The sequence below is a fragment of the Indicator indicator genome, chromosome 13 (assembly GCF_027791375.1).
Source record: "Indicator indicator isolate 239-I01 chromosome 13, UM_Iind_1.1, whole genome shotgun sequence".
In the NCBI taxonomy this organism is placed as follows: Eukaryota; Metazoa; Chordata; class Aves; order Piciformes; family Indicatoridae; genus Indicator; species Indicator indicator.
In genome coordinates, this window is record NC_072022.1 from 9,913,574 (window position 1) to 9,929,500 (window position 15,927).

General features: G+C 54.4%; 1 protein-coding gene across 1 annotated transcript in view; it reads right to left on the minus strand.

The window, feature by feature from the left end:
• PPM1L (protein phosphatase, Mg2+/Mn2+ dependent 1L) overlaps positions 1 to 15,927 on the minus strand; it is a 126,615-nt gene that overhangs the window by 21,025 nt on the left and 89,663 nt on the right. Inside the window, exon 2 of the mRNA XM_054386211.1 lies at positions 1,484 to 1,658. Coding sequence (XP_054242186.1) covers positions 1,484 to 1,658 — 175 coding nt within the window. The remainder of the gene's footprint in view (positions 1 to 1,483; positions 1,659 to 15,927) is intronic.

A 15,927-nucleotide genomic window follows, 5' to 3' on the forward strand; every position in this document is an offset into this window, starting at 1 on the left:
ACAGCCAGGCTTGGGGACTCCACCACCTCCCTGGGCAGCACATTCCAATCCCTGACCACTCTTGCTGGGAAAAAATGTTTCCTTCTGTCCAGTCTAAACCTCCCCAGTGGCAGCTTGAGGCCATTCCCTCTTGTTCTGTCACTAATTCCCTGTGAGAAGAGACCAGCACCAACCTCTCCACAACCTCCTTTCAGGTAGCTGTAGACAGCCATGAGGTCTCCCTCAGCCTCCTCTGTTTCACACTAACCATCCCCAGCTCCTTCAGTCTCTCTCCATCAGATTTCTTCTCCAGGCCCTTCCTTGCCCTCCTCTGCCCTGGCTCCAGCACCTCCACATCTCTCTTGCATTGAGGTGCCCCAAACTGGACACAACTCTTGAGGTGTGGCCTCCCCAGAGCTGAGTCCCAGGGGACAATCCCCTCCCTGCTCCTGCTGGACACAGCATTGCTGATCCCAGCCAGGATGCCTTTGGCTTTCTTGGTCACCTGGGCACACTGCTGGCTCCTCTTCAGCTGCTTGTCCATCAGCACCCCCAGGTCCCTTTCTGCCAGCAGCTTTCCAGCCACACTGCCCCAAGAAGTGTCATCCAACCTAACAGCAGAGTGATACACTCCAGCTGGTGCCTGATAAACAGCACCCAAACAGGCTGCAAAGCTCAGTTATGAGCTTGAGGCTTCTTCCTGAAAGAGCTGAAAGGAAAATTCTGACCTGAGTTCAGCATGGTCCCCAGGGGACTTGAGCAGCCAAGTCCAGTTGAGAAGTGTCCCTGCCCATGGCAGGGAGGTTGGGGCAGATGATCTACACTGCTCTGGTGAGACCCCACCTGGAGCTCTGTGTCCAGTTCTGGAGCTTCTATTACAGGAAAGATCTGGAGGTGCTGGAAGGTGTCCAGAGAAGGGCCATGAGGATGAGCAGAGGGCTGGAGACAGCCTGAGAGAGTTGGGGTTGTGCAGTCTGGAGAGGAGAAGGATTCCAGGAGACCTTCTTGTGGCCTTCCAGGATCTGAAGGGGGCTCCAAGAAAGCTGGGGAGGGACTTTGGAGGGTGTGAGGGAGTGACAGGACTGGGGGGAATGGAGCAAAACTAGAAGTGGGGAGATTCAGATTGGATGTTAGGAAGAAGTTCTTCCCCATGAGGGTGGTGAGAGACTGGCACAGGTTGCCCAGGGAGGTGGTGGAAGCCTCATGCCTGGAGGTTTTTGCAGCCAGGCTGGATGTGGCTGTGAGCAACCTGCTGGAGTGTGAGGTGTCCCTGCCCATGGCAGGGGGGTTGGGACTGGCTGAGCCTTGAGGTCCCTTCCAACCCTGACAATTCTCTGATTCTATGATCGTTGAGGTCCCTCCCAACCCTGACAATTCTATGATCTCTGAGGTCCCCCTGGGCCTGAGCCACTCTGTGGTTCTGTGTCTCTAAGGCCTAATGCTGAGCAGCCAGGCTGGGAGGGAGCAGTGTGGTTCGAGCCCCAGGAGGGCAGCACTCACATACCTGCCTCATCGTAGGACACTGTCAGCTTTTCCAGCATCTCCCTGTCGATGGAGAGGATCTGCTGCTCCAGGATGGTCTGGTAGGACAGCACACTGTTCTCCTTGTCCTTCTCATAGTCCTGCAGGTGCTGCTTCAGGACTTCAGGCAGGCGGGACTTCACGTACTCTGCTGCTGACTGAGGGAGAGAGGCAAAGCTCTGATCAACACATTGCCCTTCAGGGGGCTCCATGCACACCCAGGGGGACTGGACTGGACTGGACTGGATTTGATTTGATTTGAAGTTAAAGCCCTCCCCAAAGGACCTCCTCGTGCAGCCCAGTGTGGGCAGCGGGGTGAGAGAGGGGATTCTGCCCCTTGGCTCTGCCCTGCTGAGAGACCCCCCCCAATCCTGCCTCTGGTTCTGGTGTCCCCAGCAGTGGTGCCTACAGGTGCAATCCACACACACAAACTCCTCTGCATTTGTTTCTTTGTCTGCTCCAGGCCCTAAGGGAGCAGGAATTAACACAAGGTGGCATGGTTGCACCAGTGATGTGGAGCCTCCTGCTGAATGGTAGTAACCACGGAGGGGAAATGCCTCAGGAGTGGGGGAAGGCCCCCAGGACACAATCAGTTCTGGTGTCCCCAGAAGAAGAAGGACACAGAGCTGCTGGAGAGAGGCCACAAAGATGATCCGAGGGCTGGAGCAGCTCTGCTGTGAGGCCAGGCTGAGGCAGCTGGGGGTGTTCAGGATGGAGAGGAGAAGGCTCCACGGGGACCTCAGAGCTGCCTGCCAGGACCTGAAGGGATCCTGCAGGAAGGCTGCAGAGGGACTTTTGCTGAGGGGGTCTAGAGACAGGCCAAGGGGCAATGGTTTGAAGCTGAGGCAGTGCAGGGGTAGAGTGGAGCTGAGGAAGAAGTTGTTGAGCAGGAGGGTGGTGAGAGTCTGGCACAGGCTGCCCAGGGAGGCTGTGGCTGCCTCCTTGCTGGGGGTGCTGAAGGCCAGGCTGGATGAGACCTTGAGCAGCTGAGTCTGGCTGAGAGGTGTCCCTGGGCATGATGGGGAGGTTGGAGCAGATGAGCTCTGAGCTCCCTTCCAACCTGAGCCCTTCTGGGATTCTATGATTCAGTCCAATTTTTAACCCTGCACTGCCAAGTCCACCACTGAACCACATCTCTAACACCACATCTACTGATGCTCAGCTTTCTCTGAGGCTTACACCAATTTCAAGTGCACCTCCCAGGTGGTTTAGCTTTTTCCCCTCCTGGGTGAGCAGCAGAACACAACACTCCTGCTCAATCCACTGCCTTTCAGAACAGGTCTGGATGTCATTAAAGATTTAAACCCCCAAGCCAGGATGCAACTGATCCAAAGTCCTGTTGCAGGAGGAAAGGTGATCAGGCACGTCACTGTAATTACATCCCCAGCTGCACTGCAGAGATGAGGCAGAGCCTGCTTCATTCTGCTCTGCACAGAACTCATTTCATCTTGGTTTTAAAGAGTCACTTCCACTACCTGCAATATTAACCAAGAAAACTGTGAGGTGTGAGGGCTTCTCTACATTAAAGCAACCAAGAGGCTCTGGGTGAAAGGATGAAAGGAAGGATCCTGGGAGACCTGAGAGCAACCCTCCAGGATCTGAAGGGGACTACAGGAGAGCTGGGAAAGGACTTTTGACAAAGGCTGGGAGTGACAGGGAGAATGGCTTTGAGCTGGGAGAGGGGAGACTGAGACTGGAGCTGGGGAAGAAATTCCTCAGGGTGAGGGTGGGGAGAGACTGGCACAGGTTGCCCAGGGAGGCTGTGGATGTCCTCTCCCTGGAAGTGTCCAGGGCCAGGCTGGATGAGACCTTGAGCAGCCTGGGCTGGTGGGAGGTGTCCCTGCCCATGGCAGAGAGTTGGAACTGGATGATCCTTAAGGCCCTTTCCAACCCACAGCATTCTGTGAAGAGGAAATGGCCTCAACTTGTGCCAGGGGAGGTTTAGGTTGGACATGAGGAAGAATTTCTTCCCCACAAGGGTTGTCAAGGCCTGGCCCAGGCTGCCCAGGGCAGTGGTGGAGTCTCCATCCCCGGAGAGGTTTCACAGCCTTGGAGATGTGGTGCTGGGGGCCATGGTTTGGTGGTGACCTGGCAGGGCTGGGCTAAGGCTTGGACTTCATCTCAAAGTTGTCTTCCAACCAAAGAGATTGTGTGACAGCAGCCCTGGAGACCTTGTGTGTTGGTGGCACTTGAAACACTCCAGCAGATCTCCTTAAGTTGTGTCAGGGACTGCCAAACACCAAGTGGGGATGCCCTGGGCCTCTGCTTGCTGTTGGCCTCACGCTGGGGTTGGGCTGGAGGAGCAGCAGAGCAGCAGGGCTGGCTCCTTAGTCACAGAGCCTGCACTCAGGGCAGAGAGAGCTCCATGGGCAGGTGTGGAAACAGGCACCAAGTGCCCTGAGTGACCAAAGGTGCTAGTGAAGACATCAAGTGTTAAGCAGCTCCACAACCCTGTGAAAAGGGAGCAGAGCAGACAGGATCTGGGGGAAGATCAGCACAGGGCACAGCAAGCAACTAAAAGGTCTGATTAGGTGGAATGGACATTATTGATAACCACTGATCTCCAGCTTCAGACATGGGAGATGGAGACCTGATTGCCTCCCTGACCCCTGTGATTTACAAGGAGAGGAGAGGAAACCACAAGTTCAGGATCTGAATCTTCTTGAGACCTTTCACTGCCTGTACTCAGAGACCACAGGAACAGCCAGGAGGCATTGCTGAGTGTGGCACTGCTGGTGAGACACACACAGCAGTAAAAGAGTCACCAAGCACCAAGCACCAAGACTGCTCTGTCACAGAATCATAGAATTGTCAGGGCTGGAAGGGACCTCAAGGCTCAGCCAGTCCCAACCCCCCCTGCCATGGGCAGGGACACCTCACACTACAGCAGGTTGCTCACAGCCACATCCAGCCTGGCTGCAAAAACCTCCAGGCATGAGGCTTCCACCACCTCCCTGGGCAACCTCTGCCAGTCTCTCACCACCCTCATGGGGAAGAACTTCTTCCTAACATCCAATCTGAATCTCCCCATTTCTAGTTTTGCTCCATTCCCCCCACTCCTATCACTCCCTGGCACCCTCCAAAGTCCCTCCCCAGCTTTCTTGGAGCCCCCTTCAGATCCTGCAAGGCCACAAGAAGGTCTCCTGGGAGCCTTCTCCTCTCCAGCCTGCACAACCCCAACTCTCTCAGGCTGTCTCCAGAGCAGAGCAGCTCCAGCCCTCTGCTCATTCTCATGGCCCTTCTCTGGACACCTTCCAGCCCCTCCAGATCCTTCCTGGAACAGAGGCTCCAGAACTGGACACAGAGCTCCAGGTGTGGTCTCACAGAGTGGAGCAGAGGGGGAGAATCCCCTCCCTGGCCTTGCTGCCCACACTTCTCTTGCTGCAGCCCAGGCTCTGCTTGGCTCTCTGGGCTGCAAGTGCTCACTGCTGGCTCCTGCTGAGCTTCTCAGCATCTTGCTGCCTCTGCTTTGCATGGAGTCCCAGCATGGTGAGGGTTGGAAGGGATCTCTGGAGACCATCAAGTCTAAAGCAGAAGCATCCACAGCAGCTTGCCCAGGGTCACAATGGCCAGGGTTGGTTGGAAGCTCTCCAGAGGAGCCTCCACAACCTCCATGGGCAGCCTGCTCCGAAGCCTGAGAGCCTTTCTGTGAATAAATTATCCATAACACCCATCCTGAGCCTGCCCTGGCACAACTGGAGGCTCTTGCCTCTTGTCCTGTCTCTTGTGAGACGAGACCTAACCCCACTTTACTGCAACCTCCTTTGAGGGAGTTGTAGGGGGAGATGAGGTCTCCCCTCTGCCTTCTCTTCTGAAGACTAAACAGCCCCAGCTCCCTCAGCCTTCTCTCACAGGACTTTGTGCTCTAGACCCTTCAGCAGCTTTGTTATTCTTCTTTGGACATGCTCCAGCACCTCAGTGTCCTTCTTGGAGTGAGGGGCCTGATGTCTGTAAGGTTCATGGAAGTCAGATGCTGGGAGTGAAAACTACCCCAGTGCAGAACAACCCTGGGAAGGAACCTGGCTGAGCCAGAAGCTGCTCAGTGAGGGCAGATTGAGACTGGAGATTGGAAAGAAACTCTTTGCAGTGAAGATGGGGAGACACAGGAACAGGTTGCCCAGGGAGGCTCTGGATACCTCCTCCCTGGGGGTGTTCAAGGCCAGGCTGGATGAGCCCTTGAGCAAGCTGGGCTGGTGGGAGGTGTCCCTGCCCATGGCAGGGGATTGGAACTGGATGATCTTGAAGGTCCCTTCCAACCCAACCCATTCTGTGAATCTGTGAAGCTCAAGCTCCAGAAGGACACCTCTGCACAGGCAGAACACCCTCTGAATACCAAGGAGCAGCAAACAAATGGAGACTGAAGGAAAAAATGGCTTGGGAGGTAGCAAATGCAGTGAGAAAAGGTTCTGCAAGTCCCTGTGTCAGGAGGAAAAGCCCAGACTAACCCTTGCTGTGCTGCTCAGCAGAGCTGGAAAGCTCCTGACAGATGATGCCATGAAAGCTGAAGTCTTTCTTGTATTATTGTTCTTTTTTTTGGTTGCCCCAGAACTCACCACCTTTACCTTGCAGCTAACTCAAGAGGCAAATCACCACAGTCTGAAGGCAGAGCACATTGGGAAGGGTCGATAAAGATGAGAGATTTGCCAGTGGGAAGCAATCTAGCCCTGACCCATTTCACTCTGCCAGAGATGTCCTTCCTTCCAAGGTGACCCAGGACAGCTTCCCCCTGCCCAGCCATGCTGGGTTCAAACCTGGTACAGCAGAGAATCATGGAATAGTTTGGGTTGGAAGAGAGCTTTAAGATCAACAGCTCCAACTGCTCAGCAAACACAGCCAGGGCACCACTGAACCATGGCCCTCAGCACCACATCTCCACAGCTTTTCAGCCCCTCCAGGCATCAGGACTCCACCACGGCCCTGGGCAACTCATTCCAGGTTTTGCCAACCCCTTTTGGGCAAAGAAATTGTTCTTCATGGCCAACCTAAACCTCCCCTGAAGCAACTTGAAGATATTTCCTTTAGCCCTATCCTAGGGAGCTTGCATTTATGCCCAGGTCCCTGACATCTCACGAGTCATTTCCTGGCATCCTGAAGTTCTTTTGGGTGCCTTTACTGGAAAGGAAGGGTTAAAGGATATTCTTTGGGTTCCTGCCTCCCCAAGAGCTCAGCTGACTGCAGACAAGCCACCTTCTTGACCTATTGACACTGCAGTGCAGGAAGGGCTGCTGCTGAGTGAAGTAGGATCACAGGACATTAGGGGTTGGAAGGGACCTCTGGAGATCTTCCAGTCCAATCCCCTGCCAGAGCAGGACCAGAGAATCCAGCACAGCTCACACAGGAACACATCCAGACAGGGCTGCAAAGGCTCCAGAGAAGGAGACTCCACAACCTCTCTGGGCAGCCTGTGCCAGGGCTCTGGGACCCTCCCACTGAAGAAGTTCCTCCTCATGCTGAGGTGGAACCTCCTGTGCTGCAGTTTCCATCCATTGCTCCTTGTCCTATCCCAGGGTACAACTGAGCAGAGCCTGTCCTTGTCCCTTCCTTCCTGACCCCCAGCCCTCAGCTATTGATAGACATTGATCAGATCCCTCTCAGCCTTCTCCTCTCCACACTAAACACCCCCAGGGCTCTCAGCCTCTCCTCCCCAGGCAGTGCTGCAGTCCCTTCAGCATCCTTGCAGCCCTCCCTTGGACTCTCTCCAGCAGATCCCTGTCCCTCCTGAACTGGCTGCAATATTCCAGGTGAATAGAGCAGATTCACAAAGTGTTCTCCAGGCCCACAGGGGCCACTTGAACTGATTCCAGAGGAGCCTGGGTCCAGCAGCCCTGCCTCCCACTGGGTGTTTGGGATGAGAGGCCTCTGCTGCAGCAGCATGAACCATGAATAACTCCTCTGAAGTCAGTGGATTGTGCTGAGGCAAAGCTCTTGGAGTAAGGACACGAAGCTATGAATAGCCTCAACAGGAAAACACAGGAGAGCAAAACATAATCTGCTCTCCAGAGGATAAGACAAGGGCTGCAAATGGCACCAGGACAAATCTCCTGCCCTCTGCAGCAGGAACTGCTTAAAGAAGAAACATCAACAGAAACCTGGCAGTGGACTCTTCCTGTAGTGCAAACTTCAGGGACATTTACACTTGTCAGGGGTCAGGGCCGGGCTGGGCACCATCTGAGTGCCAGAGGCTGTCCAGGAAGCCCTCTGCCTTCCCTAAGGGAAGAGAAAGGGAAGAAGGGAGAGAGACTGAGGGGCTGGGAAAGAAACTAAGGCAGCTGGGATGGAAAGAAGAACAATGCCATGGGATAGAGACACAGAGACACAAAGCAACATGGAACCCAAGCCCTGAGGGCAAGGATGGCACCACTGGCACCACTGCTGCTGGGGGCAGGCACTGGGCAAGTCCCAGCCTGGGCTCAGCAGCAGATGGGAACTGGATTCAGGAGCTGGATTCTGGAGCTGGATTGAGGAAGACAGGGATGGGGCTGGAAGGCAGAAGGGACAGAGTCCTGCTGGGACAGCAGCCAGGGAAGAAGAGGCTTGAGCCTGGGGATCCCTCAGCTTGCTGCTGCAGATGGCCTCCATGGGCTGCAATCCCTTGGTGGGCACTTGAGGCTCAGCTGTGCTGTCTGCTCCTCCCCACAGCTGCCCCCTCTGCCTTCCTGTCCCCCAAGGTGGGGCAGAGCTGTGGCAGTGCCCTTGGTGTGCAGAGCAGCAAGTGTGAGGCAGAGGCTTTGTGCCCCCCAGGCCTTGGCAGGACCTCTGCCCATCAGCTTCTGCCTGCTAGCAGCAGCCCCTGGCTGTGCCAAGCTGCCCTGAGCTTCAGCAAGAGCCTGAGTGAGCAGAGCCTGAGCTGGGCACTCACAGCCCCCAGCAGAACTGGTGCTGGTCCAGCTCAGAGCAGGAGAAGCCCAGGAGTTCTATGGAATATTTACTTCTCCAACATACCCATTCCAGGCAGTGAATCACTGGTGATGATGATGATGATGCTGGACCCAAGGAAAGCCAACCTCACAGCATCTCTAAGCAGGTCATTAGCAGAAGCATGATACCTGGAAGCATTTGGGGAACCCAGAAGTTCTCCCCTAGGAGTTCCAACACTGCAAAGCACTGCTCTGATTGTGCAATCCAGGCAGCATTTATTTCTGTAGTAGGAAAAATATTAGCCTGACAAACATCTTTAGTTAATCAGAAGCTCTATAATCAAGAGGAAATTAACCTGATTCCAAGGAGCTGCAGAAAGTTCACATCAGTATTCAGAGTGGAGTGTGGCAGATCTATCAAATCCATAATTACAGCAATCCACAGCTGCTTCAGCTGCACCACATAATGAATGGCCCACTGAGAACTGGTGTCCATGAAATGGGGAGGAGAGGCCATCTGCTGGGGAGCACTGCTCTGACTTCATGCTTTGGGAAGGGGGAGTTGGTCTCCTTTGACACTCTGTGTGTGGAGTTCTGGCTGTGAGGGATCCAACTCACAGGATCACAGCATGATACCAGCTGGAAGGGACCTCTGGAGATGATCCAATCCAGTCCCCACCACCAGAGCATTGCCCAGGATCACAATGCTCAGGTTTGGAATCTCTCCAAAGGAGACATCACCACCTCCACAAGGGCTTGTAGCAGTGGGATGAGGGGCAATGGTTTGAAAGTGGGGCAGGGCAGAGTTAGGTTGGACATCAGGAGGAAGTTCTGCACAGTGAGAGTAGTAAAACACTGGAACAGGCTGCCCAGAGGTGTGGTTGAGACCCATCCCTGGAGATGAATATTCAAGATCAGACTTGTGGCCCTGGGCAGCCTGATCTAGTTGGAGGTGTCCCTGTTGACTGCAGGGGGGTTGGACAAGATGACCTTGGAGGGTTGGACAAGATGACCTTGGAGGGTCCCTTCCAACCCAATGCAAGCTGTGAATCACCCAGTCCAAAGCAGGGCACCCACAGCAGCTTGCCCAGCAGCACAATGCCCAGGGGGAGTTGGAAGCTCTCCACACAAGGAGACTCCACAACCTCTCTGGGCAGCCTGCTCCAGGCCTCCAGCACCCTCACACCAAGGGAGCTTCTCCTCCTGTTGAGGTAACCCCAACTAACCCCAACAGCAAACAGAAAAGGGTAAAAATAAAAAGCCATGATGATTTATGGCTTGAAATTATGCACTCAGGTTCCTTCCCTACGACAGCAGCTGTCACTCACTGCTCAAACACAGGCACTGAAATGTCCTAGAACGAGAAGCAAGTCAATCAACAAGACCTGGAATGGAAAAATTACATCTTCTCTTCTCCCTCCTACCTTCACCCCCCCAATATTAGTCATACAGGAAGGTGTGACTCTGTGCTGAACATCCAGGGTCACCACATGGTCCTCTTTGATCCAGGGCATAAGTCAGAAGAGATGAGAATCACAGCATGGCTCAGGTTGGAAGGGAGCTCAGAGCTCATCTGCTCCAACCTCCCCACCATGCCCAGGGACACCTCTCAGCCAGACTCAGCTGCTCAAGGTCTCATCCAGCCTGGCCTTCAGCACCCCCAGCAAGGAGGCAGCCACAGCCTCCCTGGGCAGCCTGTGCCAGACTCTCACCACCCTCCTGCTCAACAACTTCTTCCTCAGCTCCACTCTACCCCTGCTCTGCCTCAGCTTCAAACCATTGCCCCTTGGCCTGTCTCTAGACCCCCTCAGCAAAAGTCCCTCTGCAGCCTTCCTGCAGGATCCCTTCAGGTCCTGGCAGGAAGCTCTGAGGTCCCCCTGGAGCCTTCTCCTCTCCAGGCTGCACACCCCCAGCTCCCTCAGCCTGTGCTCACAGCAGAGCTGCTCCAGCCCTTGGATCATCTTTGTGTTCTCCTCTGGCCTCTCTCCAGCAGCTCTGTGTCCTTCTTCTGCTGGGGACACCAGACCTGGGGGCAGCATCTTCCAGTGCTGGAGTGGTTAGTGAGGTGCAAGTACAAATCCTATTTTTAATAGCTGATTTTAATTACCTGATTGAAGTTCACACAAACATGCTCCACTGCCAGCCAAGCAGTCCACAGACAAGGGAAGAGACAAAGCACTGAGATGGATCTGTCAGGGATGCTGCTGCAGCTGGCAGAGCTCTGGACTCTTGGGTGCCTAATTCCAAGATTAACTACCTCCAGGCCAGGGGGAACGTTATGATTGTCTTGTCTGGCATCTTGACCCAGGAGCACAGGACCTCTCTGTCTCACTGCTTGAAGGAGTAAAGTCCTTTTAATAAAAAGCTGGGCTCCCCCTCAGCCACAGAGCCTCTTCCCTACCCCCTGGAAGTCCACTCTCTTCCCCGCCAGTGGATAAATCCGGGTGCCACAGAAAATGTTCCCTGTCATTGCCAGCCTGATCTGCTCTTATCAGAGCCATTCAGCCAGTGAATGGAGTGCAGGCTGCTCACCTACATTCCCCTTTCTCATGGAAATCCATGCAAATGCCTCCAATCACCTCATTATTGTCTCACTGATGAACTCCAGTGCTGGAGCTCACTGCAGAGCAGCATTATTGCCTGGCACAGCATCCTGCACCCTGACTCCTGGCACAGCTTCCTGCACCCCTCCCCCTGGCACAGCATCCTGCCCCCTGCCTCCTGGCACAGCTTCCTGCCCCCCTCCTCACCTGCTCAAGCTTTGTGTGGGTCTCCTCTGAACACCCCTGGGTTCCAGTTGTGCTGCTAAGCAAGGCAACACAGCATCCCAGACTCCCAGCATGGTGGGGTTGGAAGGGACCTCTGGAGCTCACCCAGTCCAACCCCCTGCTAAAGCAGGGCACCCACAGCAGCTTGCCCAGCAGCACAATGCCCAGGGGGGGTTGGAAGCTCTCCACACAAGGAGACTCCACAACCTCTCTGGGCAGCCTGCTCCAGGCCTCCAGCACCCTCACACCAAACAACTTTCTCCTCTTGTTCAGATGGAACCTCCTGGGTTCCACTTTGTGCCCATTGCCCCTAGTGCTGTCCCTGGGCACCACTGAGCAGAGTCTGGCCCCAGCCTCTTGCCCCCCACAGCTCCTTTGTCTCTTGCTGAGCATTGCTCAGCTCCCCTCTGGGGCTGCTCTTCTGCAGGCTCTCAGCCCCAGGGCTCTCAGCCTTTGCTCCTCACAGAGCTGCTCCAGGCCCCTCAGCAGCTCTGCAGCCTCCTGTTGTCCCCCACCCTTCAGCTACTGATCAGCAGTCAGATGCCCTCTGCTCAGCACTGGTGAGGTGCATGAGGAGTGCTGGGTTCCCCAGTACAACAGGGACAGGGACAGGGACATGCTGGAGTAACTCCAATGAAAGGCCATGGAGATGACTGAGGGACTGAAGGAGAGTCTAAGAGAGCTGGCACTGTTCAGCCCAGTGACCAGAAGACTCAGAGGGGTCTTAGCCTTGCGTACAGACAAGAGAGAAAGGTTCCTCCCAGTGGTGCCCAGTGAATGGCCAAGAGGCAATGGGCACAAACTGGCAATTCTATTTAACCCTAAAGAACCCTTTATGGGGAGGGTGGGCAAATGTGCAGCAGCTCACCCAGAAATGCTGCAGAAATCCTGGAATCTCCATCCTTGGACAGGCACAAAGTCCAGGTGGACATGAGAAGAGGAGAGAAGAAAAGGAGAAGGGGGGAAGAACAGAAGAGGAGAACACAAGAGAAGGAGAGGAGAGGAGAAAAGAAGAGGGGAAGAACAGAAGAGAACACAAGAGGAAAAGAGGAGAGGAGAAGAGGGGAAGAACAGAAGAGGAGAACAAAAGAGGAAAAGAGGAGAGGAGAACAGGGGAAGAACAGAAGAGGGGAACAAAAGAGAAGAGGAGAGGAGAAAAGAAGAGGGGAAAAACAGAGGAGGAGAACACAAGAGGAGAGGAGAACACAAGAGGAGGAGAGGAGGCTGAGTGGAGACCTCCTTGCTGTCTACAACTCCCTGAAAGGAAGCTTCAGTGAGGTGGGGCTTGGGCTCTGATAGAACCTGATAAAGGAAATGACCTCAAGTTGCCCCAGGGGAGGTTTAGGTTGGAAATGAGGAACAATTTCTTTGCAAGAGTGGTCAGGGCTTGGAGCAGGCTGCCCAGGGAGGTGGTGGAGTCCCCATCCCTGGAGGTGTTAAAAAAACCTGTGGCCATGGCACTTGGAGACATGGTTTACTAGCCATGGTGGTCTTAGGCTGGCCTGGATGATCTTAGAGGTCTTTTCCAACCCAAACAATTCCTGGGTTGGAATATGCTCCTGGAATATGCTCCAGTTTCCCCACCTCCAGTAGAGGCTGGGCTGGGTCATCTCCAGAGGCACCTCCAAACTCAGGTCCTTGCTGAATTTTCAGAGCTTCCCAGAGGATTCAGTGGGATGGCTCCTCCCCCTAGAATATTTATCCTGGTTGTTCAGACAACTGCATGCATGCACCCCCCAAGAAAAAGTTGGTTAAATACACTGAGTCTAGGAGGAGTTGTTACCCTGCTTAAAGGGAATGGATCAGCACTTCAGTTGCATATGCACAGCCACAGCCCCTGAATCTTGATTGTGCTGGGAAGCCAATTACTGCTCCTGCCCTTGTTAGGAGAAGAATTAAGATTAGTGGGTAAATTAAACTGAACATTAGCCCCAGACAAAGCAATTGTTTTCTAACCCTCCTGTTAGGTTTAGCAGACAGGTAGCTGGAGCTTACTGCAAAGGTGACATAGTCCAGGAAATCCTGGAGGACACAAAACCCCCACCCCAGAGCCCAGGCCATAAGGAAAGCACATCAACATCTGGCACATGGGACTGAGAGCTCTGCTTGCCAAAAGGTGTGACTGAGCTAATGGAAGAGAGGAGAATGGCTTTGGATCAACTGGTAATAAGGAACAAAAAGAATCCTGGAATGGCTCAGGTTGGAAGGGAGCTCAGAGCTCATCTGCTCCACCCTCCCCACCATGCCCAGGGCCACCTCTCAGCCAGACTCAGCTGATCAAGGTCTCATCCAGCCTGGCCTTCAGCACCCCCAGGGAGGAGGCAACCACAAGCAAATATCAATTAAATCTTTGAAAGGCAAGACAGGACCATGGATACTACACCTGCTCAGAGACAGGCACCTGAGCCACAGCACCTCAGATGCTGTAAAACAGCAGTGAAGATTAATATGCACTGCCCAGGGACACCTCTCAGCCAGACTCAGCTGCTCAAGGCCTCATCCAGCCTGGCCTTCAGCACCCCCAGCAAGGAGGCAGCCACAGCCTCCCTGGGCAGCCTGTGCCAGAGTCTCACCACCCTCCTGCTCAACAACTTCTTCCTCAGCTCCACTCTACCCCTGCTCTGCCTCAGCTTCAAACCATTGCCCCTTGGCCTGTCTCTAGACCCCCTCAGCAAAAGTCCCTCTGCAGCCTTCCTGCAGGATCCCTTCAGGTCCTGGCAGGCAGCTCTGAGGTCCCCCTGGAGCCTTCTCCTCTCCAGGCTGCACACCCCCAGCTGCCTCAGCCTGGCCTCACAGCAGAGCTGCTCCAGCCCTTGGAGCATCTTTGTGGCCTCCTCTGGCCTCTCTCCAGCAGCTCTGTGTCCTCTTTCTGCTGGGGACACCAGAGCTGGAGGCAGGATTGGAGGTGAGGTCTGAGCAGAGCAGAGCCAAGGGGCAGAATCCCCTCTCCTGCCCTGCTGCCCACACTCCTCTGGCTGCAGCCAGCACACAGCTGCCTGCTGGGCTGCAGGAGGGCACTGCTGGCTCCTGGGGAGCTGCTCAGCAACCAACACCCCCAATGCTCTTTCTTCAGAGCTGCTCTCAACCCACTCTGCACCCAGCCTGGATCTGTGCCTGGGACTGGCCTGACCCAGCTGCAGGACCTTTCCCTTGGCCTTGCTGAGCCTCATGTGCAGGAGAAGTGTGTCAAGATTTCAGCCTTTTTTGAATGCTAATGGGGGGTTACTGTTAACACATATGAGCTGACTATGAAGTTGGGAACTGTTAAAACAGGTTTCCAAAAGCATAAAAATACTCATCCATTGCCAGCTAACAGTGCTGAAAAATCAGAGCCCCCAGTTCCTTGATTCCCACCCCCAAAACAGCCACACCAGCAGGGAAAGATTTCACCCAACCAAGATGAGCTTCAAACATTTTCTGAGGTTGCTGTAACCAAATCTAAGCCATGGGGGATGGGGGATGGGATGGGGGAATAATTTTTTTCCTACTGGCATTAAGAAAAAAAAAAAAAAAAGGCAGAAATGAAAGAGAAATAACTCTGAAAAAAAAAAAGTGGTTGAAATGTCATAAAAACAATGAACTTTCCACCAGCACCCAGCTGCTCCTTTTGCAAGGCAGGCAGGAAGAAAAAGAGAGGAAAAGGGAAAAACATCAGTTCTGTAAAATGAGTGCAACCTTGTGCAACCCCCACAGGTGATATGGAGGTGAGCCAGGGGGTGCCCAGCTGGCCAAGAAGGCCACCAGCATCCTGGCCTGGATCTGCAATGGTGTGGCCAGCAGGAGCAGGGCAGGGATTGTCCCCCTGGACTGGGCACTGGGGAGGCTGCTCCTTGAATCCTGCCCTTAGTTTTGGGCTCCTCACTCCAAGAAGGACATTGAGAGCAGCAGCAGAGCCAGAGAAGGGCAACCAAGCTGGGGAAGGGTCTGGAGAACAGGGCTGGGGAGGAGCAGCTGAGGGAGCTGGGGGTATTCAGCTTAGAGAAGAGGAGGCTGAGGGGAAACCTTCTGGCTCTCTACAGCTCCCTGAAAGGAGGTTGGAGGCTCAGGCTGGGGCTGGGCTCTTCCTTCTAGGGATAAGGGCAAGAGGAAATAGCCTCAAGTTGCCTCAGGGGAGGGTTGGGTTAGAAGAAACTTCTTCCCTGAGAGGGTTCCCAGAGACTGGCACAGGCTGCCCAGGGATGGGAATTCACCCAGGAGGTGGGTGAACCGCAGGGTGGGGTTTCCTTTGAAACCAGGGAGGGGTTTCAAAGAGGCAGAGATGTGGTGCTGAGGGCCATGGGTTAACACCAGCCCAGGTGGAGTTAGAGAATGGTTGGACTGGATGAGCCCAAAGGGCTTTGCCAACCCAAACAATTCTGTGACTCTAAACTGACAGTTAAAACATAGTGTCAGGAGCACAGAGCCCAAACTGAAAGCTTCAACCACTCCAGGGGATTTGGAATCACGGAATTGCCAGGCTTGGAAGGGACCTCAAGGCTCAGCCAGTTCCAACCCCCTGCCATGGCCAGGGACACCTCCACAGCTTCTCTGGGCAACCTGTTCCAGTGCCTCACCATCCTCAAGGGGAAGAATTTCTTCCTCATGTCTCATCTAAAGCCAGCTTCTTCCAGTCTGAAGCCATCACCACTCGTCCTGTCACTACATCACAGAATCACACAATTGTTAGGGTTGGAAGGGACCTCAGGGTCCCTTGAGGCAGGGACACCTCACACTACAGCAGGTTGCTCACAGCCACATCCAGCCTGGCTGCAAAAACCTCCAGGCATGAGGCTTCCACCACCTCCCTGGGCAACCTCTGCCAG